The following is a 17,526-nucleotide window of genomic DNA, read 5'->3' on the forward strand; positions in this document are numbered from 1 at the left end:
GAGATTCCCTCTAGGAAAGAGTGGAGTTCTGACTCCGTGTGTTTTCTCTCAGAGGTATATAGTTTGCAGTAAAAATCATGAAAAGTTAAATTGATATTTTTTGGGTCATATGTGACCTCGTCCTCTGCTGTTCGGATAGCCATGATCATACGCTCTGACTGCTCCTTTTTTAATTGGTAAGCAAGCAATCTACTGGGCCTATTGCTATACTCATGGTATTTCTGTTTAGTAAAGAAAACGTTTTTTTATCTCCTGAGTGTAGTCCAAATTCAGTTTGGCTTTGGATGCTTTAAGATGACTCCAGGAGGTGCTGTCTAGTGATTGTTTATGTATTTTTTCACAGCATTCCAGCTCCCTCTCAAGATCTAGCCTGTGTGCTTCCATTGCTTTTTTCTTAGAGGAAGCATATGCAATTAGATGACTTCTTAGTGTGGCTTTAGCAGCGTCCCACATTGTGGCCGGAGAAACAGGAGAATCTTTATTGTCTTGTGTGTAGTTGTCTATCCATGTAGTTACCAATGTATGGAATGCTTTGTTTGATAGCATGGAGGTGTTGAATTTCCAGCTCTTTTGACCTCGGGATGTTTTTGCCGAGGTCAAAGCGGAGGCGGACAAAGACGTGATCTGAAAGTGCTATGGGTCCGATTGTACAAGTGGCTGAATTTATTTAACTCTTTGGGATAAAAATGTAATCTATACGGGAGTAGGTGTTATGGACATTAGAGTAGTATGTATAGTCCATAGATGAGCTATTAGTCTCTCTCCAGATATCTATCAGTCCCATCTCTTTAGTAAGAGAGTTCAACATCTTTGCAGATCTAGGATTTGTGGTGGGGACTTGAGATGATTTGTCTAGGGTTGGGTTAAGGGTACAATTAAAATCTCCGGCCACCACGCCAAAGGAGACACAATGCTCATTGAACAGGGTTATAATTTTTGACATGAAGGCAGGAGCATCTGTGTTAGGGGCGTATATGTTTAATATAGTAATTGGTTGACCATATTGTGACCCAGTTATCAAAATAAATCTCCCCTCCGGATCAGACATGTTTTTGTAAATTATGAATGGAACATTTATGGATAAGTATGGCTGTGTCTCTACTGTTTGATTTGAAAGATGAGAAATACACCTGTCCCACCCAAGCTCTGCGGAGTTTGGCATGTTCAGCATCACAGAGGTGTGTCTCTTGTAATAGCGCGATGTCTGCTTTTTCCTTTTTTAGAGCACATAGTATCTTTTTTCGTTTTATTGCATGCCCTAGACCATGGCAGTTCCATGTCAATAGATTCAAGGTACTAGTCATCGTCATCGAGCAGTAATCGAACTTTAGTGCAAGTCATCGCTGGGTAAAAATGGATAGTAATTACAGCTGCGTTCACATAAAAAGGAAAATAAATGGTGTACATAAAATAATAATCTCTGAACACCCCAGCCGAGTTCCCAAACAACTCGACACATCCCGTTGGATCTATTACCCCCCCGCTCAGTCTCAATTCTGTGTTCCGAATAAAACAAAAACCGGGAACAGTTAGCAACGCACAACGTCTCCCTCTCCCCACCAAAGAAATGCCTCATCCTCTCCACCCTGCATTGAGTAAATAACATAGTTGCCCTCGTCCAGACCACCAGTAAAAGAGGGGAGATAAATAAAATCAATAGCCAAGCCTACATATACCTCCCGAGGGACATAGGGAACCCCAAGTAATAATAGCAACAACAAAAAAAACAGGGAAATAAAAGTAGGCTGAAACATTAGTAGGCCTAGGTTAGGCTATACAGTCCATCCCTCTCAGTTAAAGGAAAATAAATATAAATTGGACGGCTATAATGACCTTTAGGGGGTGGGTCTCTGGATATCGGCTATATGTCGTCTTACCTCCTTTAGTAATGGCATTAAGTCATTGGTCTGTTTCTCATTGGCCAGGATTGTCTTTCAAAAAACGTTTTGACTCTTTGGGAGTTTTGAAGTGTCGCAAGGCTCCTTGGTGAAGAATCCTGAGCTCGTTTGGGTATTTGAATCCCCTGAAGATGCCTCGGTCAATGGAGTATTTCTTCACTTCGTCAAATTCTCGGCGCTTTCGGCGTATTCCAGCTGACAGGTCCTGGTGTAAAGCGAGTTTGGCGTTTCCCACTGTGATGGTGTTGTTTTTCGCCGCCTGTAGGACTCGTTCCTTGTCGGTGAATCTCAGGAAACGTATGGTGATTGGGCGCGGTGGTTGTCTGGCTGCTGGTGGGGGCCTCAGTGCTCGGTGAGCTCTCTTGAGTTCTATGGGCCTGTCGGTGGACATGTGGAGCCACTCGGGAAGTTTGTCTTGCAGGTAGCGGATCAGTGGCATGTTTCCCTCTTCTTTTTCGCCCAGATTGAATAGAACACAATTATTCCTTCGCCCCCTGTTTTCCAGGTCCTCTGTTTTCTCTTCCAGATGCTCGATTTTCTTTTTAGCATATGCTATTGTTTCCATGGCATCTGTCAGTAAGTTTTCCATGGATAGGATTCACCCCTCTGCCTCAACCATAAACGCGGGGCGCCTGGACATCTTGTTGTTGATGTCAGGCAAAGCGTTTTCCAGGATTGTCACCGTGCCCCCTATCGCACTGAGCTGAGAGTTGATGGCATCTAATTTAGTGTTTAGTTCTGTACGTTGGGATCTCAACTCAGAAAGGATGTCTTCGACAGAGTGCGAGGTTGGCATTCATTGTGCCTCATGGGGGAGTGGGTTCTCTTGCTCCTGGCTAATGGCGCTAGTTTTTTCTGAAGCTAGTTTCTTCTTGGAGGCCTTTTCCGTCGCTAATACTCGAGTCCGGGTAAAAATGTCACCTGTAGTGTCGCCTTTTGTAGCCGCCATGACTTTTTCTTACTAAAGCTAAATGAGTTTGAACTTGGAGTGGAGGTAAGATTAGGAATTGGAAACTACTTGTGCGGAGCTCTTAGTTCATGCGGCCATCTCGTCCAAGGGTCACGTGATCCCCAGTTGAGGATTTTTTATCCATTCTAGAATAAGGCTGTAACGTAACTAAATGTGGAAAAAGTGAAGGGGTCTGGATACACTGTAGGTATGCAAGTATGCATGTGTGTATGTGTATATGAATCCTCCATGGCACAGTTGTCAATGTTTTGGTCCTTAAATAAAAGAAAGTATACCAGTTTCATTCATCACAGATTCTCTTTAACCAGTTTTGGCCTTTTATGCAGGGCCGACAGGCACGTTCATTAACTTCTTCCACTTGCCTCTTACATTTTTGCGGAAATGCTTCAATTAGTTGCTTGTCATTTTGGACAGAGCAGACATTTCCATATATTTTTGTTTGCTGCATGTGTGACATAAATAGGACTGGTTGAGTTATGATTATTGTAATTTACAAAACATTTATTGTTTAACCATAAGGTTGCAAAGGGTCGTAAACTTTGCGGTAAATCTCCGGGATTTTTCAGAAAATTGTCCATGGAAAGTTAAGCCTGGGAATTTGGGGAATGTTCCTCAAAATGCATTAAAAATATATATACAAAAATATTTCCTTATAAGTGAACCTTTTTCTGTGGGAAAACTATACCCAATTCAAACTTCTTCCATTTATAGAACAGCGTACATGTTGGACATCAAGTATGCTGGCAAGAGCATCCTGTCTGGTGCAGAGATCAACAAGGCCTATGGTGTCATCACTACTGTGACTCGCCACCTTGGCCTGGATGAGGGCAAGGTTCTTGGCAGTCTGGCAAAGTACACTTCCAAGCAAGGGCTTTGGAATGGAGATGTAATAGGGCAGTGGTGCCAACATATCTCATCAGCCACCTGGTGGAAGGGATTTCGTGGATCTGAGGCTCTTTCCCTGGTTGCCTCCATCCTCCAAATCCTACCAACATCAGTCGCCTCTGAGCGCAACTGGTCCTTGTTTAGGAACACACATACCAAAGCATGCAACAGGCTGACCAATATAAGGGTTGAAAAATTGGTGGCCATCTGGGCAAATTTGAGGCTTTTTGAGCTTGACAACGAGCCATCCTCAAGGAAAGTGACAGTGAAGATGAGGCCTCAAAGTCTGATGTTCAAGAGGGGGACATTGAGGAGGTCCAGGGAGAAGACATGGAAGCCTGAGAGGAAGACAATCAAAGCTTGAGATTCTAGACTATAATTTTGTAGATGTATGTTGAAAACGTTTTTGGGAGATGCGGTGGATCATTGGGGATCATTCAATATTCCCTTTGTTTTGTTTTTCAGTGAAATCATCCATGAGAAGAGTCAACTCATTTAATTGAAGTTCAATTCATAACAATTGTTTCTTCTATTGGAAGGATTTAATCATTTGCTATTATGTCTACTTATGATAAGGTAAAAAGGTTTATGTTTCTGTCTCCATATGATATGGTAAATATCCCATGCAAAAAACATGTAAATTAGATTTTGCATATATTTCCGTTAATTCCCATATATTCCCGTTAATTTCCACCTCTGAATATTCCCCAAAATGGGCAACCCTTTTTAAACCATAATATGTATTCTGTCTTTTCTGATGGACTAAACTGAAATTGCAAACAACTTTCTATTGCTTGTTTTAAACGATAGCAATATTGTGGAGAGGATTTCATTTTCAAATAACCCGAAACAGAGGTTGTAATCTGAAGAAAGGGGAAAATGCCATTTGTGAACACGGATTGAGCCATTCTTACTAATCTGCTAGTGAACCAGTTCGGACTTAAGTATAGCTTTTGTATGACTGAAGCCATTAGTGAGAGGTCTAATGCTTTAATATTTTCTGCCCTCCGAATTCATAAATAGGCCTGTTTCATTTTGTTTGGCTTGCCATTCCAAATAAAATATATTTCTTTGTTCATTTAATACTTTATTTTTTTAATAATTACATTCTTTTTTAAACAGCTAGTTAGGTGTAGGCAGGGCCACAAGCAAATAAGTAAACTGAGATACGACTAAAGAGTTAATTCAGGGTGTTTGTAGCACAAATAGGCAGGTGTTGTCCTTTCCATGGTAGCGAGATATTTTTACTAACCTTCTAATAACATGTATTAAGTGTTGGAGAAGTATAAGTGCAATATGTGCCATGTAAAAAAGCTAACGTTTAAGTTCCTTGCTCAGAACATGAGAACATGTGAAAGCTGGTGGTTCCTTTTAACGAGTCTTCAATATTCCCAGGTAAGAAGTTTTAAGTTGTAGTTATTATAGGACTATTTCTCTCTATACCATTTGTATTTCATATACCTTTGACTATTGGATGTTCTTATAGGCACTTTAGTATTGCCAGTGTAACAGTATAGCTTCCGTCCCTCTCCTCGCCCCTACCTGGGCTCGAACCAGGAACACGTCGACAACAGCCACCCTCGAAGCATCGTTACCTATCACTCCACAAAAGCCGTGGACCTTGCAGAGCAAGGGGAACAACTCCAAGTCTCAGAGCGAGTGACGTCAATGATTGAAATGCTATTAGCGCGCACCCCGCTAACTAGCCAGCCATTTCACATCGGTTACACCAGCCTAATCTCGGGAGTTGATATGCTTGAAGTCATAAACTGCTCAATGCTTGCATTGCAAAGAGCTGCTGGCAAAACGCACTAATGTGCTGTTTGAATGAATGCTTACGAGCCTGCTGCTGCCTACCACCGCTCAGTCAGATACTTGTATGCTCAGTCAGATTATATGCAACGCAGGACACGCTAGATAAACTAGTAATATCAACCATGTGTAGTTATCTAGTGAATGTTTTTTGTAAGATAAGTTTAATGCTAGCTAGCAACTTACCTTGGCTTACTGCATTCGCGTAACAGGCAGTCTCCATGTGGAGTGCAACAAGTGGCAGGTGGTTATAGCGTTGGACTAGTTAACTGTAAGGTTGCAAGATTGGGCCTGACTATAGTTTGCACCTGCACATGGGGACAAAATGTTTACTTTTTGGTGAAATGTCCTCTGGTCTGATGAACCAAAAATAGAATTGTTTGGCCATAATGACCATTATGTTCAGAGGAAAAAGGGAGAGGCTTGCAAGCCAAAGAACACCATCCCAACCGTGAAGCACAGGGGTGGCAGCATCATGTTGTGAGGTGCTTTGCTGCAGGAGGGACTGGTGCACTTCACAAAATAGATGGCATCATGAGGAATTAAAATTTTGTATATATTGAGGCAACATCTCAAGACATCAGTTAAAGCTTGGTCCCAAATGGGTCTTCCAAATGGACAATGACACCAAGCATACTTCCAAAGTTGTGGCTAAATGCCTTAAGAACCACAACGTCAAGGAATTGGAGTGGCCATCACAAAGACCTGACCTCAATCCGCTAGAACATTTGTGGGAAGAAATGAAAAAGCGTGCGTGAGCAAGAAGGCCTACAAACCTGACTCAGTTACACCAGCTCTATCAGGAGGAATGGGCCAAAATTCACCCAACTTATTGTGGGAAGCTTGTGGAAGGCCACCCGAAACAGTTGACCCAAGTTAAACAATTGAAAAAGGCAATGCTACCAAATACTAATTGAGTGCATGTAAACTTCTGACCCACTGGGAAAGTGATGAAAGAAATAAAAGCTGAAATAAATCACCCTACTATTATTCTGACATTTCACATTCTTCAAATAAAGTGGTGATCCTAACTGACCTAAGACAGGGAATCTTTACTAGGATTAAATGTTAGGAATTGTTAAAAACTGATTTTATTTTGCTAAGGTGTATGTAAACTTCCAACTAACTGTACACACACACACACACACACACATTCTGCAAGGCCCCAGAGCCTGCAACGTCAGTAAGCAAGGGGCACCACCAAGATGACAATGGAGCTTCGAACATCCCACAGAGCACCATTAAATCCATTATTTAAAACAATGGAAAGAACACAGCACCACAACAAACCTGCCAAGAGAGGGCCACCCACCAAAACTCACAGACCAGGCAAGGAGGGCATTAATCAGAGAGGCAACAAAGAGACCAAAGATAACCCTGAAGGAGCTGCAAAGCTCCACAGTGGAGATCGGAGTATCTGTCCACAGGACCACTTTAAGCCGTACTCGCCACAGAGCTAGGCTTTACGGAAGAGTGGCCAGAAAAAAGCCATTGCTTAAAGGAAAAAAATAAGCACATTTGGTGTTCGCCAAAAGGCATGTGGGTGACTCCCCAAACATATGGAAGAAGGTACTTGGATCAGATAAAACTACAATTGAGCTTTTTGGCCATCAAGGAAAACACTATGTCAGGCGCAAACCCAACACCTTTCATCACCCCGGGAACAGCATCCCCACAGTGAAGCATAGTGGTGGCAGCATCATGCTGTGGGGATGTTTTTCATTGGCAGGGACTGGGAAACTGGTCAGAATTGAAAGCATGATGGATGGCGCTAAATACAGGTTAACCTGTCTGTCTTCCAAAGATTTGAGACTGAGACGGAGGTTCACCTTCCAGCAGGACAATGACCTAAAGCATACTGCTAAAGCAAAACGTGAGTGGTTTAAGTGGATACCAATCCAATTGTGGTACGACTTAGATTGCTGTACACCAGCAGAACCAAGCCAACTTGAAGGAGCAGTTTTGCCTTGAAGAATGGGCAACAATCCTAGTGGCTACATGTGCCAAGCTTATAGAGACCTAACTCAAGAGACTTGAAGCTGTAATTGCTAAAAAAAAAAGGTGGCTCTAGAAAGTATTGACTTGGGGGTGAATAGTTAAGTTCAGTTTGTCTTATTTCTAGTTTGTTTCACAATAAAACATATTTTGCATCTTCAAAGTGGTAGGCATGTTGTGTAAATCAAAATCCAAAAATCTATTTTAATTCCAGGTTGTAAGGCAACAAAATAGTAAAAATGCCAAGTGGGGTGAATACTTTCGCAAGCCACTAATGTAGGGCTTAATGCTCCTGAAGTAATCTATTCAAAATCAAATATTCTTCTTTGCCATTATTTAGTTGTGTTAAGGGATTTTTATCAATAATGACTAATTATGTATACATTTTAAATCAGGACTGACTAATCAGAAAACGATTATGTTAATGTATAGATGTATGAATTTTCTTTAAACCCTAGTACTGAATATAATGTGTGTAAATATAATCAAGAATTAGAACAATGACTGTCTGTTCCTTGGTAGAAATGAATGAACTTAAAATCGCTAGACTGGCTAGAATGCTTATCTACACAGGCAGACCTTGGCTCTGGTCATAAAGTATCTAAGTCTTGAGAACCATACAGCCATTGTACTGGAGCGTAGATGAGACGGGGTATTACGAACACTAATGACGTCATCTTCAGTTTATAACCTGTGGTAAACTATCATGTTCAGTACTCTCGAGAATAAACGCAGCTGATTGATATTTGAGACTGGTCTCTGTCCATTTTATACAAATAAGAGTCTTACAAATTCTTAGGAATTGACAGTGTGTTTAATTTTAATTGGGTATTAAAACAGAGGAATATAATTCCTGTAACAAGTTGTGATATGGTTCAGTCAGCCAGATACACAGTGCAAACATTAGTTGTGCGCAAAACCTCTTACTGACTGTATGGTGTAATAACTGCAGGCCACAAACATACACATACTGTAGGCCTATGTAATGGTTTACAGGGAGGTTAGGTTAAAAGGTACCAAAAAAATAAAAACTGTACTGTATGGAGACTATGGACACCAATCTACAGAGCAAAGTTAAACCATTGTTCAATGCTCATCACTTTTTGACAGTCACACTTACAAGTAGCAGCAACACACTTCCTCTGTTAAGTGTAGGCCCCTCAGGTGTGGATATTAAATATACACCAATTACCAAACAAGCTATAGGCCATAGCGGACAAACAGCACTGAGATGTACATATCAGAACATGTAGGTGAATGTACACACACCCTTTTCAAGCTGCTCTCTCCTCCCTCACCTTCTCTAGCAATACACGCTCTGCTCTCATTACGGGCTTACAGGCCCAGATGCACACCACTCATTCACACACAGACACACACACTGGTGAATTATTCACAACATCCATTGCATGTTGCTGGAGGCAGGCAGAGACCCACATGACAGGGCACACACATCCCTCCCTCCCGGTTCTCCTCCACATCTCTTCAGCCCGCTCACTGGTTAGGAAACAAACAATGCATCCACTCAGCCAGAAAGGACCGTGGGAGGGGGCGAGTGTGATGCAGAGAGATTTCATTGGGCCGCTGTGGATGATGCTCGGTCAGTTCACGCTGCTTCTGAAGCGGATTTGGTCAACTCCACTATGCTGTTAACATGCCAGCTATATGACTGGGCCCAAGGCTAGCCTCCTCCTGCTCTCATTGGTTTGGAAGCAAGCAGCACAGCTAAAACAAGGCATCTGCCAACACATATGAAAAGAACACAGAAACAAGGGCATAGCGTAAATTCTCCTTAGATAAAGTAAGAATGGATTGCTCAAGTCCATTATCAAGAATTAAATATAACTGATCAACTAGCAGTACTCAATAAATACTGTACTTATTTATAGGAAAGGGATGGGTCAAAGGGAGGCAGGACTCTTTATCCAGGTAATGCTGTCTAATGCCTAGTATATCAGCCAATTTCCACACATCAAGCGTCTCATTCACCCTTAAACCCTCAGCTGGCCGCTCAAACTCACTCAGTGAGAAGCAATGAGGCTCCCTGTTGGTTTTGCCAGCCAGGCTAGGTGCTGGTTCAGCAGTCCGGCCTGCGCCTCTCTTTTCTCTTGACCGGTGGCGTGTGAGTAATGCTACGGAGATTGCACGCAACCGGCTGTCAGAACAAGGAGTGGGCCGAGCGGAAAGCAGGGATCAGGCACTCTTCTCTACATTACCCACCCCCTCTGACAAAACAGACAAGAGGAAATACGGAGGTCCAGCTCCTCCTGTCAGAGAAAAAAGGTATTTGCCTTTCATAGGGAACAGTCAGACTCGTTCTTTAACCATGGCAATCACGTGGTACATGGCAGACATCAGAGAACCCCAGACTACCGCTCCTGCATGGGCTATCACACCATCCGTATTTAGAGCAGTTCAGGCTAGTTAATGGAGGAGGTTGTAATGGTTCCATTTAGTAGATCAAACCATTTCTCACCCTAACGCCAGTGACTGTCAACTAGGGTTGGACGATGTCAACCTCTGTCCTATCATGGTTATATTCTCATAAAACATTGTATTATTGGCCAACCCCCTAAAAGCATTTTGGGAATAAAAATTGTAATATACAAAAACTGCTAAAACCAAAGTTGTGCTATAGCGTGAAACTGCATGCAACAACTGGACGAATCATGACGAAAGTTGATGTCGAATCTGCTCTTTTATTCTCTGTCCCCCACACACTAGACGACCAGTTCTTATAGCCTTTAGCCGTACCCTTATCCTACTCTTCCGTTGATGTAGAGGTTAACCCAGGCCCTGTAGCCTCAAGTTCCACTCCTATTCCCTAGGCGCTATCATTTGTTGACTTCTGTAGTAGAAACTTTGAGTTTCTACTTTTAAAATTCCACCTTTCCAGAAACATGTCTCACCGTTGCCGCTTGCTATAGACCACCTTCTGCCCCGGACACCATATGTGAATTAATTGCCCACAATTTATCTTCAGAGTTTGCACTGTTAGGGGACCTAAGCTGGGATATGCTGAACACCCCGGCCATCCTACAATCTAAGATAGGTTCCTTGATGATTTGTGAGATTGAGGGCATCTACAAGGTACAATCCTAAATCCGTAAATACAGGCACCCTCATAGATATCATCCTGACCAACCTGCCCTCTAAATACACCTCTGCTGTCTTCAACCAGGATCTCAGCGGTCACTGCCTCATTGCCCGTGTCCATAACGGGTCCGCGGTAAAACAACCACCCCTCATCACTGTCAAAAGCTCCCTAAAACACGTCAGAGAGCAGGCCTTTCTAATCAACCTGGCCCGGGTATCCTGGAAGGATATTGACCTCATTCCGTCAGTAGAGGGTGCCTGGTTATTCTTTAAAAGTGCTTTCCTCACAATCTTAAATAAGCATGCCCTATTCAAAAAATGTACTACTAAGAACAGATACAGCCCTTGGTTCACTATACTTGACTACCCTTGACCAGCACAAAAACATCCTGTGGCGTACTGCATTAGCATCGGATAGCCCCCCGCGATATGCAACTTTTATAGGAAGTTAGGAACCAATATACACAGGCAGTTAGGAAAGCAAAGGTAAGCTTTTCTAAACAGAAATTTGCATCCTGTAACAAACTACCAAAAGTTCTGGGACACCAGAAAGTCAGAGAAAAGCACCTCCTCCCAGCTGCCCACTGCACTGATGCTAGGAAACACTGTCACCACCAATAAATTTACGATAATTGAGAATTTCAATAAGCATTTTTCTACGGCTGGCATTGCTTTCCACCTGGCTACCCCTACCCCAGTCAACAGCTCTGAACCCCCACAGCAACTTGCCCAAGCCTCCCCATTTCTCCTTCACGCAAAACCAGATAGCTGATGTTCTGAAAGAGCTGCAAAATCTGGACCCCTACAAATCAGCCGGACTAGACAATCTGGACCCTCACTTTCTAAAATGATGTGCCGAAATTGTTGCAACCCCTAGTACTAGTCTGTTTAACCGCTCGTATCATCAGAGATCCCCAAAGATTGGAAAGCTGCCACGGTCATCCCCCTCTTCAAAAGGGGGAGACACTCCAGACCCAAACTGTTACAGACTGATTTCTATCCTACCCTGCCTTTCTAAAGTCTTCAAAAGCCAAGTTAACAAAGATCACCAACCACTTTGAATCCCACCATACCTTCTCCGCTATGCAATCTGGTTTCCAAGCTTGTCATGGGTGCACCTCAGCCACGCTCAAGGTCCTAAACGACAGCATAACCGCCATCAATAAAAAGACAATACTGTGCAAGCGTTTTCATCAACCTGGCCAAGACTTTGACACTGTCAATCACCGCATTCTTATCAGAAGACTCAAAAGCCTTGGTTTCTCAAACAACTGCCTCGCCTGGTTCACCAACTACTTCTCAGACAGAGTTCAGTGTGTAAAATCGGAGGGCTAGTTGTCCGGAACTCTGGCAGTCTACGGGGGTGCCACAGGGTTCAACTCTCTGGCCGACTCTTGTCTCTGTATACATCAATGATGTTGCTCTTGCTGCTGGTGATTCTCTGATCCACCTCTACGCAGATGACAACATTCTGTATATCTCTGGCCCTTCTTTAGACACTAAACAAACATCCAGACTAGCTTAAATGCCATACAACACTCCTTCCGTGGCCTCCAACTGCTCTTAAATGCAAGTAAAACTAAACGCATGCTCCTCAACCGATCGCTGCCCGCACACACCCACCTAGCATCACTACTCTGGATGGTTCTGACTTAGAATATGTGGACAACTACAAATAACTATGTGTCTGGTTAGACTGGAAACTCTCCTTCCAGACTCACATTAAGCATCTCCAATCCAAAATGAAATCTAGAAATTGGCTTCCTATTTTGCAAGAAAGCATCCTTCACTCATGCTGCCAAACATACCGATCCTTGACTTCAGCGATGTCATTTACAAAATAGCCTCCAACACTACTCGGCAAACTGGATGCAGTCTATCACAGTGCCATCAGTTGTCACCAATGCCCCATATACTACCCACCACTGCGACCTGTATGCTCTTGTTTGCTGGCCCTCGCTTCATTTTCATCCCCAAACCCACTGGCGCCAGGTCATCTACAAGTCTTTGCTAGGTAAAGCCCCACCTTAGCTCACTGGTCACCATAGCAGCACCAACCCATAGCACGTGTTACAGCAGGTATATTTCACTGGTCATCCCCAAAGCCAACTCCTGCTTTGGCCGCATTTCCTTCCAGTTCTCTGCTGCCAACAACTGGAACGAATTGCAAAAACCACTGAAGCTGGAGTCTTATACAGTTGAAGTCAGACATTGACATACACTTAGGTTGGAGTCATTAAAACTCGTTTTTCAACCGCTCCACAAATTTCTTGTTAACAAACTATAGTTTTGGCAAGTCGGTTAGGACATCTACTTTGTGCATGACACAAGTCATTTTTCCAACAATTGTTTACAGGCAGATCATTTCACTTATTCACTATCACAATTCCAGTGGGTCAGAAGTTTACATACACTAAGTTGACTGTGCCTTTAAGCAGCTTGTAAAATTATGTCATGGTTTTAGAAGCTTCTGATAGGCTAATTGACGTAATTTGAGTCAATTGGAGGTGTACCTGTGGATGTATTTCAAGGCCTACCTTCAAACCAAGTGCCTCTTTGCTTGACATCATGGGAAAATCAAAAGAAATCAGCCAAGACCTCAGAAAAGAAATCGTAGACCTCCACAAGTCTGGTTCATCCTTGGGAGCAATTTCCAAACGCCTGAAGGTACCACGTTCATCTGTACAAACAATAGTACGCAAGAATAAACCTACACGGCCGTCATACCGCTCAGGAAGGAGACACATTCTGTCTCCTAGAGATGAATGTACTTTGGTGCAAAAAGGGCAAATCAATCCCAGAACAACAGCAAAGGACCTGGTGAAGATGCTGGAGGAAACCGGTACAAAAGTATCTATATCCACAGTAAAACGAGATCTATATTGGCATAACCTGAAAGGCTGCTCAGCAAGGAGGAAGCCACTGCTCCAAAACCACCATAAAAAAGCCAGACTACGGTTTGCAACTGCACATGGGGACAAAGATCGTACTTTTTGGAGAAATGTCCTCTGGTCTAATAAAACAAAAATAGAACTGTTTGGCCATAATGACCATTGTTATGTTTGGAGGAAAAAGGGGGATGCTTGCAAGCCGAAGAACACCATGCCAACCGTGAAGCACGGGGGTGGCAGCATGTTGTGGGGGTGCTTTGCTACAGGAGGGACTGGTGCACTTCACAAAATAGATGGCATCATGAGGATGGAAAATTGTGTATATATTGAAGCAACATCTCAAGACATCAGTCAGGAAGTTAAAGCTTGCTCGCAAATGGGTCTTCCAAATGGACAATGACTCCAAGCATACTTCCAAAATTGTAGCAAAATGGCTAAAGAACAACAAAGTCAAGGTATTGGAGTGGCAATTACAATGCCATGACCTCAATCCTATAGAACATTTTTGGGCAGAACTGAAAAAGAATGTGTTAGCAAGGAGGCCTGAACCTGACTCAGTTACACCAGCCCTGTCAGGAGGAATGGGCCAAAATTCACCCAAATTATTGTGGGAAGCTTGTGGAAGGCTACCCGTAACATTTGACCCAAGTTAAACAATGTAAAGGCAATACACTCGATTAGTATTTGGTAGCATGTAAACTTCTGACCAACTGGGAATGTGATGAGACAGCTGAAATAAATCACTCCTATTATTGTGACATTTCACATTTCTTAAAATAAAGTGACGATCATAACTGACCAAAGACAGGGAATTTTTACTAGGATTAAATGTCAGGAATTGGGAAAAACTGAGTTTAAATGTATTTGGCTAAGGTGTATGTAAACTTCCGACTTCAACTGTATAGAGATTTTCCCTATTGTGTTATTGACTGTACGTTTGTTTATCCCATGTGTAACTGTTGTTTGTGTCGCACTGCTTTGCTTTGTCAGGTCGCAGTTGTAAATGAGAACTTGCTCTCAACTGGCCTACCTGGTTAAATAAAAGTGAAATACATTTTTTAAAAGTTGTTGAACGCCTGGGCAGAAGCTAAGTGCTGGCAAATATTTTCTAAAACTATTTTCTGGTGGAGATCCAGCATGGAACAGGTATGCGTGTGCCTCGCTCACAAGGAGAAAATCGACAGTCAACTGACGAGGAACATGCCTTACTGTAGTGAGTTAGCCCATGATTTTATAACCTGGATAGAAGCGAAGTCTAACATCTTCAGAACTGGATAATAATTGCTTTACCTCATCCTCCCCTCTTAATAGGCTATTGTTTATCATCTCTAATAAAGCTGTGATTGAGACCAGCCTATAAGACTCACACTTTCATTCTTGTTCTTTTTGAAATGGGCAACAGTGCCTTCTTAGGCTATTTGGGAAATAGGCTTCTGTTTATATAACGTAAAGCTTTTATATTAGGCCTAGTAAGAGGATAGGTTATTGGCCATTTGGTTTTCAAACTCACATGGATGGATTTTCCTGCCCCTCACATATAATTTATTTCTTAATATGCTTAAACTTGTCATTTGATTTTTCTATATTGATATGGTTTGTTCTCATTATTAGTACCCTGGCCCTATTACGTTTTTAGGCTATTCAAACATCTTTTTTAGATGGAACTCTGTTCAATGCATTCATTGTTTGATCGGGAGAAAAAACATGCACGCATAAATCGATGAAAGCGTAGCCTAGCCCCAAGTCATATTGAATGGAGAAGGGAATATTGCCTAGGTTTTTGAAAACAGCTAAACAGAATATAGTTAAGGAGTGTCCATTATAAAAACAAATAGGTTTAGGCTATAAGGCCCATGCAACCAACGGAGCAAGAGAAAGACAGCGAGATTATATTTTCTGACTGGACCTTTTGCACTGCTTTGGTGGAATTCTCCACTCTGTCTAGCCTACATTCCTCTCCTACGTTCTGTAGACCTATAGAACCGAGTCCAATTATTGAAATAGGCTATATATCAAATAGGAATAGGCAGATTACTCTGAATGTCCCTTGTGTGCTGCCCTACTCCATTCTTTACTGCATGTTGCCAATCATCGTTGATAGATGATACCATTGTAATATCGCCCAACTCTACTGTCAACATTACTGGATTCTGTTCTGTTTCTATATAACTAGGGTAGCGATACCAACATGCTTGGAAGTGGTGCCAGCCCAAGCTGCCCATCCATTCTGTAAAGGCATGGTAGGACTCCAGGAAGCTTTGATTGACACATGCGTGCTGACCATGTTTGTGTGAGCCCCCAGAATTAGGACAAGAAAAGACTAACAGTCCACTTGCTCAACCCAGACAGAATACAGGACAGCCTCTGTACTAAAGCTACTAGGCAGGTTTTCAAGCCAGAAACCAAGACAGCAATTACATATTTCTAATGAGAGCCAATGAAAAGGGGGATGGGCACTGGCAGGCAATCTGTATAGACGTGTCTGCACCCCAATTATTTACTCGAAGTGTGCACTCGTACATGCTCTCGCATTGGTTTAAACAAAAACGCTTACACCAATTTTAAATACATGGAGAGTGTGCTAATGGCGGAGAATTGGGAACGGGAAGCAGCCAGTCCCTCCTATCTCCAGTATCTTCCCCATCCTAATTTGGTGGGAGTGTCACTTACCTCCGCCAGCAGTGGACAGTAGCTGGGAGGGGGGCAGGAGGCCCAGGTAGTTGAGGACAATGTACTTAGTCTCATAGTGGAAACCCTCAGGGACAGAGGAGCACAAGGCAGCCATTGAAGATATGCAGGGTCAGACTCTCAGACACATACAGTCAAATGTGGAAAAATATCAAACTTCTGAAAGTAGAAAAAAAGCACACTGGTTATTACAGTCAAGGTATCTAGTAAGAGCATATATGGGTGTAAGGTCAGAAACAAAGTAGGAAATGAACAAATAAAGCATTGTGCACATTTCGTCCTGTCATGAGGCACAAAAACACATGGTCAAAACTGTTTTTTGGATTGCATGTATGGGGATGACACCGGCAGCAGAGACTAAGCCTGAGGCACCAACAACTCAACATCTCTTCATTAACAGCACAGCCTGGCCACTATCTCATCATACCATTCATATCGTGGTGCAACTGCAATGATGCACTGCAACTACAAACTCTTAAGGCAATTGTTTGCATGAGTGATATGATAGCTACACAACACATATTGGGCATGAACCATCAAGTTGTCACAGTAATAAGTCAACATTTGAGTACTGTTCGATACCCGCGATAATCGCAAATTCAGCGACCTTTAGCTAGTGTACTACTCACTACAGTGTTAGTACACTCAGTGTAGGCTAACCTTAAAAAAGCAGGGTCCGTCAAAGATCAATATGGCACTACAATTGAAGAGAAAGTTTATTATCGTTAAGCCATTATCTTAGACTATGACACACGACGTACCCGTTTCCAGAGACAAATGCAGTCCTGACAAATGCACGTGTTGAGCAACAAAACTTGAAACACGTTCCACACACCAGTACCATCAGTGGCAAAACAGTTATGGACGTCAACGGGGTGTGTCGAAGTTTTTTTTATATCGGTCCTTTCCAACAAAAACTTGCCTCTCACGTCTCTAATTTAGGGGCTGGGTAGCCATCATGACTATAACATACGCCTCAGTTTGTGGAGAGTTCAAAGGGCGTTTTCATTTATTTAAGTTAGCTGATTAATGTATTCATTGCATAAACACACTCGTGGTATATAACAAAATACTCATATGTTTGTTGTATTTATAATATGTAAAAAATTAAAAGGTGTAATATCATGTATTTTGATTATCCACCCTGTAATCATCAAATTATCCTCAAATTAAATGTGCAAAATGTGCAAATTTCTTAATAGGAAAAAAAACTCCAATACAGTTGATATGAATATTGTACTTAACAGAAAGAAAAATTAAAACATTAAATAAAATGATTCCACGCAGACCA

The 17,526-nt window shown here is 42.3% G+C and overlaps 1 protein-coding gene across 1 annotated transcript in view; it reads right to left on the reverse strand.

The window, feature by feature from the left end:
• The window catches only part of LOC110523378 (bcl-2-like protein 13), a 43,774-nt gene extending 26,559 nt beyond the window's left edge, over positions 1–17,215 (reverse strand). The window contains exons 1-2 of the mRNA XM_021602042.2: positions 16,997–17,215; positions 16,218–16,394 (exon numbers count right to left, since the gene is read on the reverse strand). Of these exons, the coding sequence (XP_021457717.1) occupies positions 16,218–16,332 (115 nt within the window). The 5' untranslated portion in view covers positions 16,333–16,394; positions 16,997–17,215. The remainder of the gene's footprint in view (positions 1–16,217; positions 16,395–16,996) is intronic.
• Positions 17,216–17,526: the final 311 nt, after the last annotated feature.

Source organism: Oncorhynchus mykiss, chromosome 1, assembly GCF_013265735.2.
Source record: "Oncorhynchus mykiss isolate Arlee chromosome 1, USDA_OmykA_1.1, whole genome shotgun sequence".
In the NCBI taxonomy this organism is placed as follows: Eukaryota; Metazoa; Chordata; class Actinopteri; order Salmoniformes; family Salmonidae; genus Oncorhynchus; species Oncorhynchus mykiss.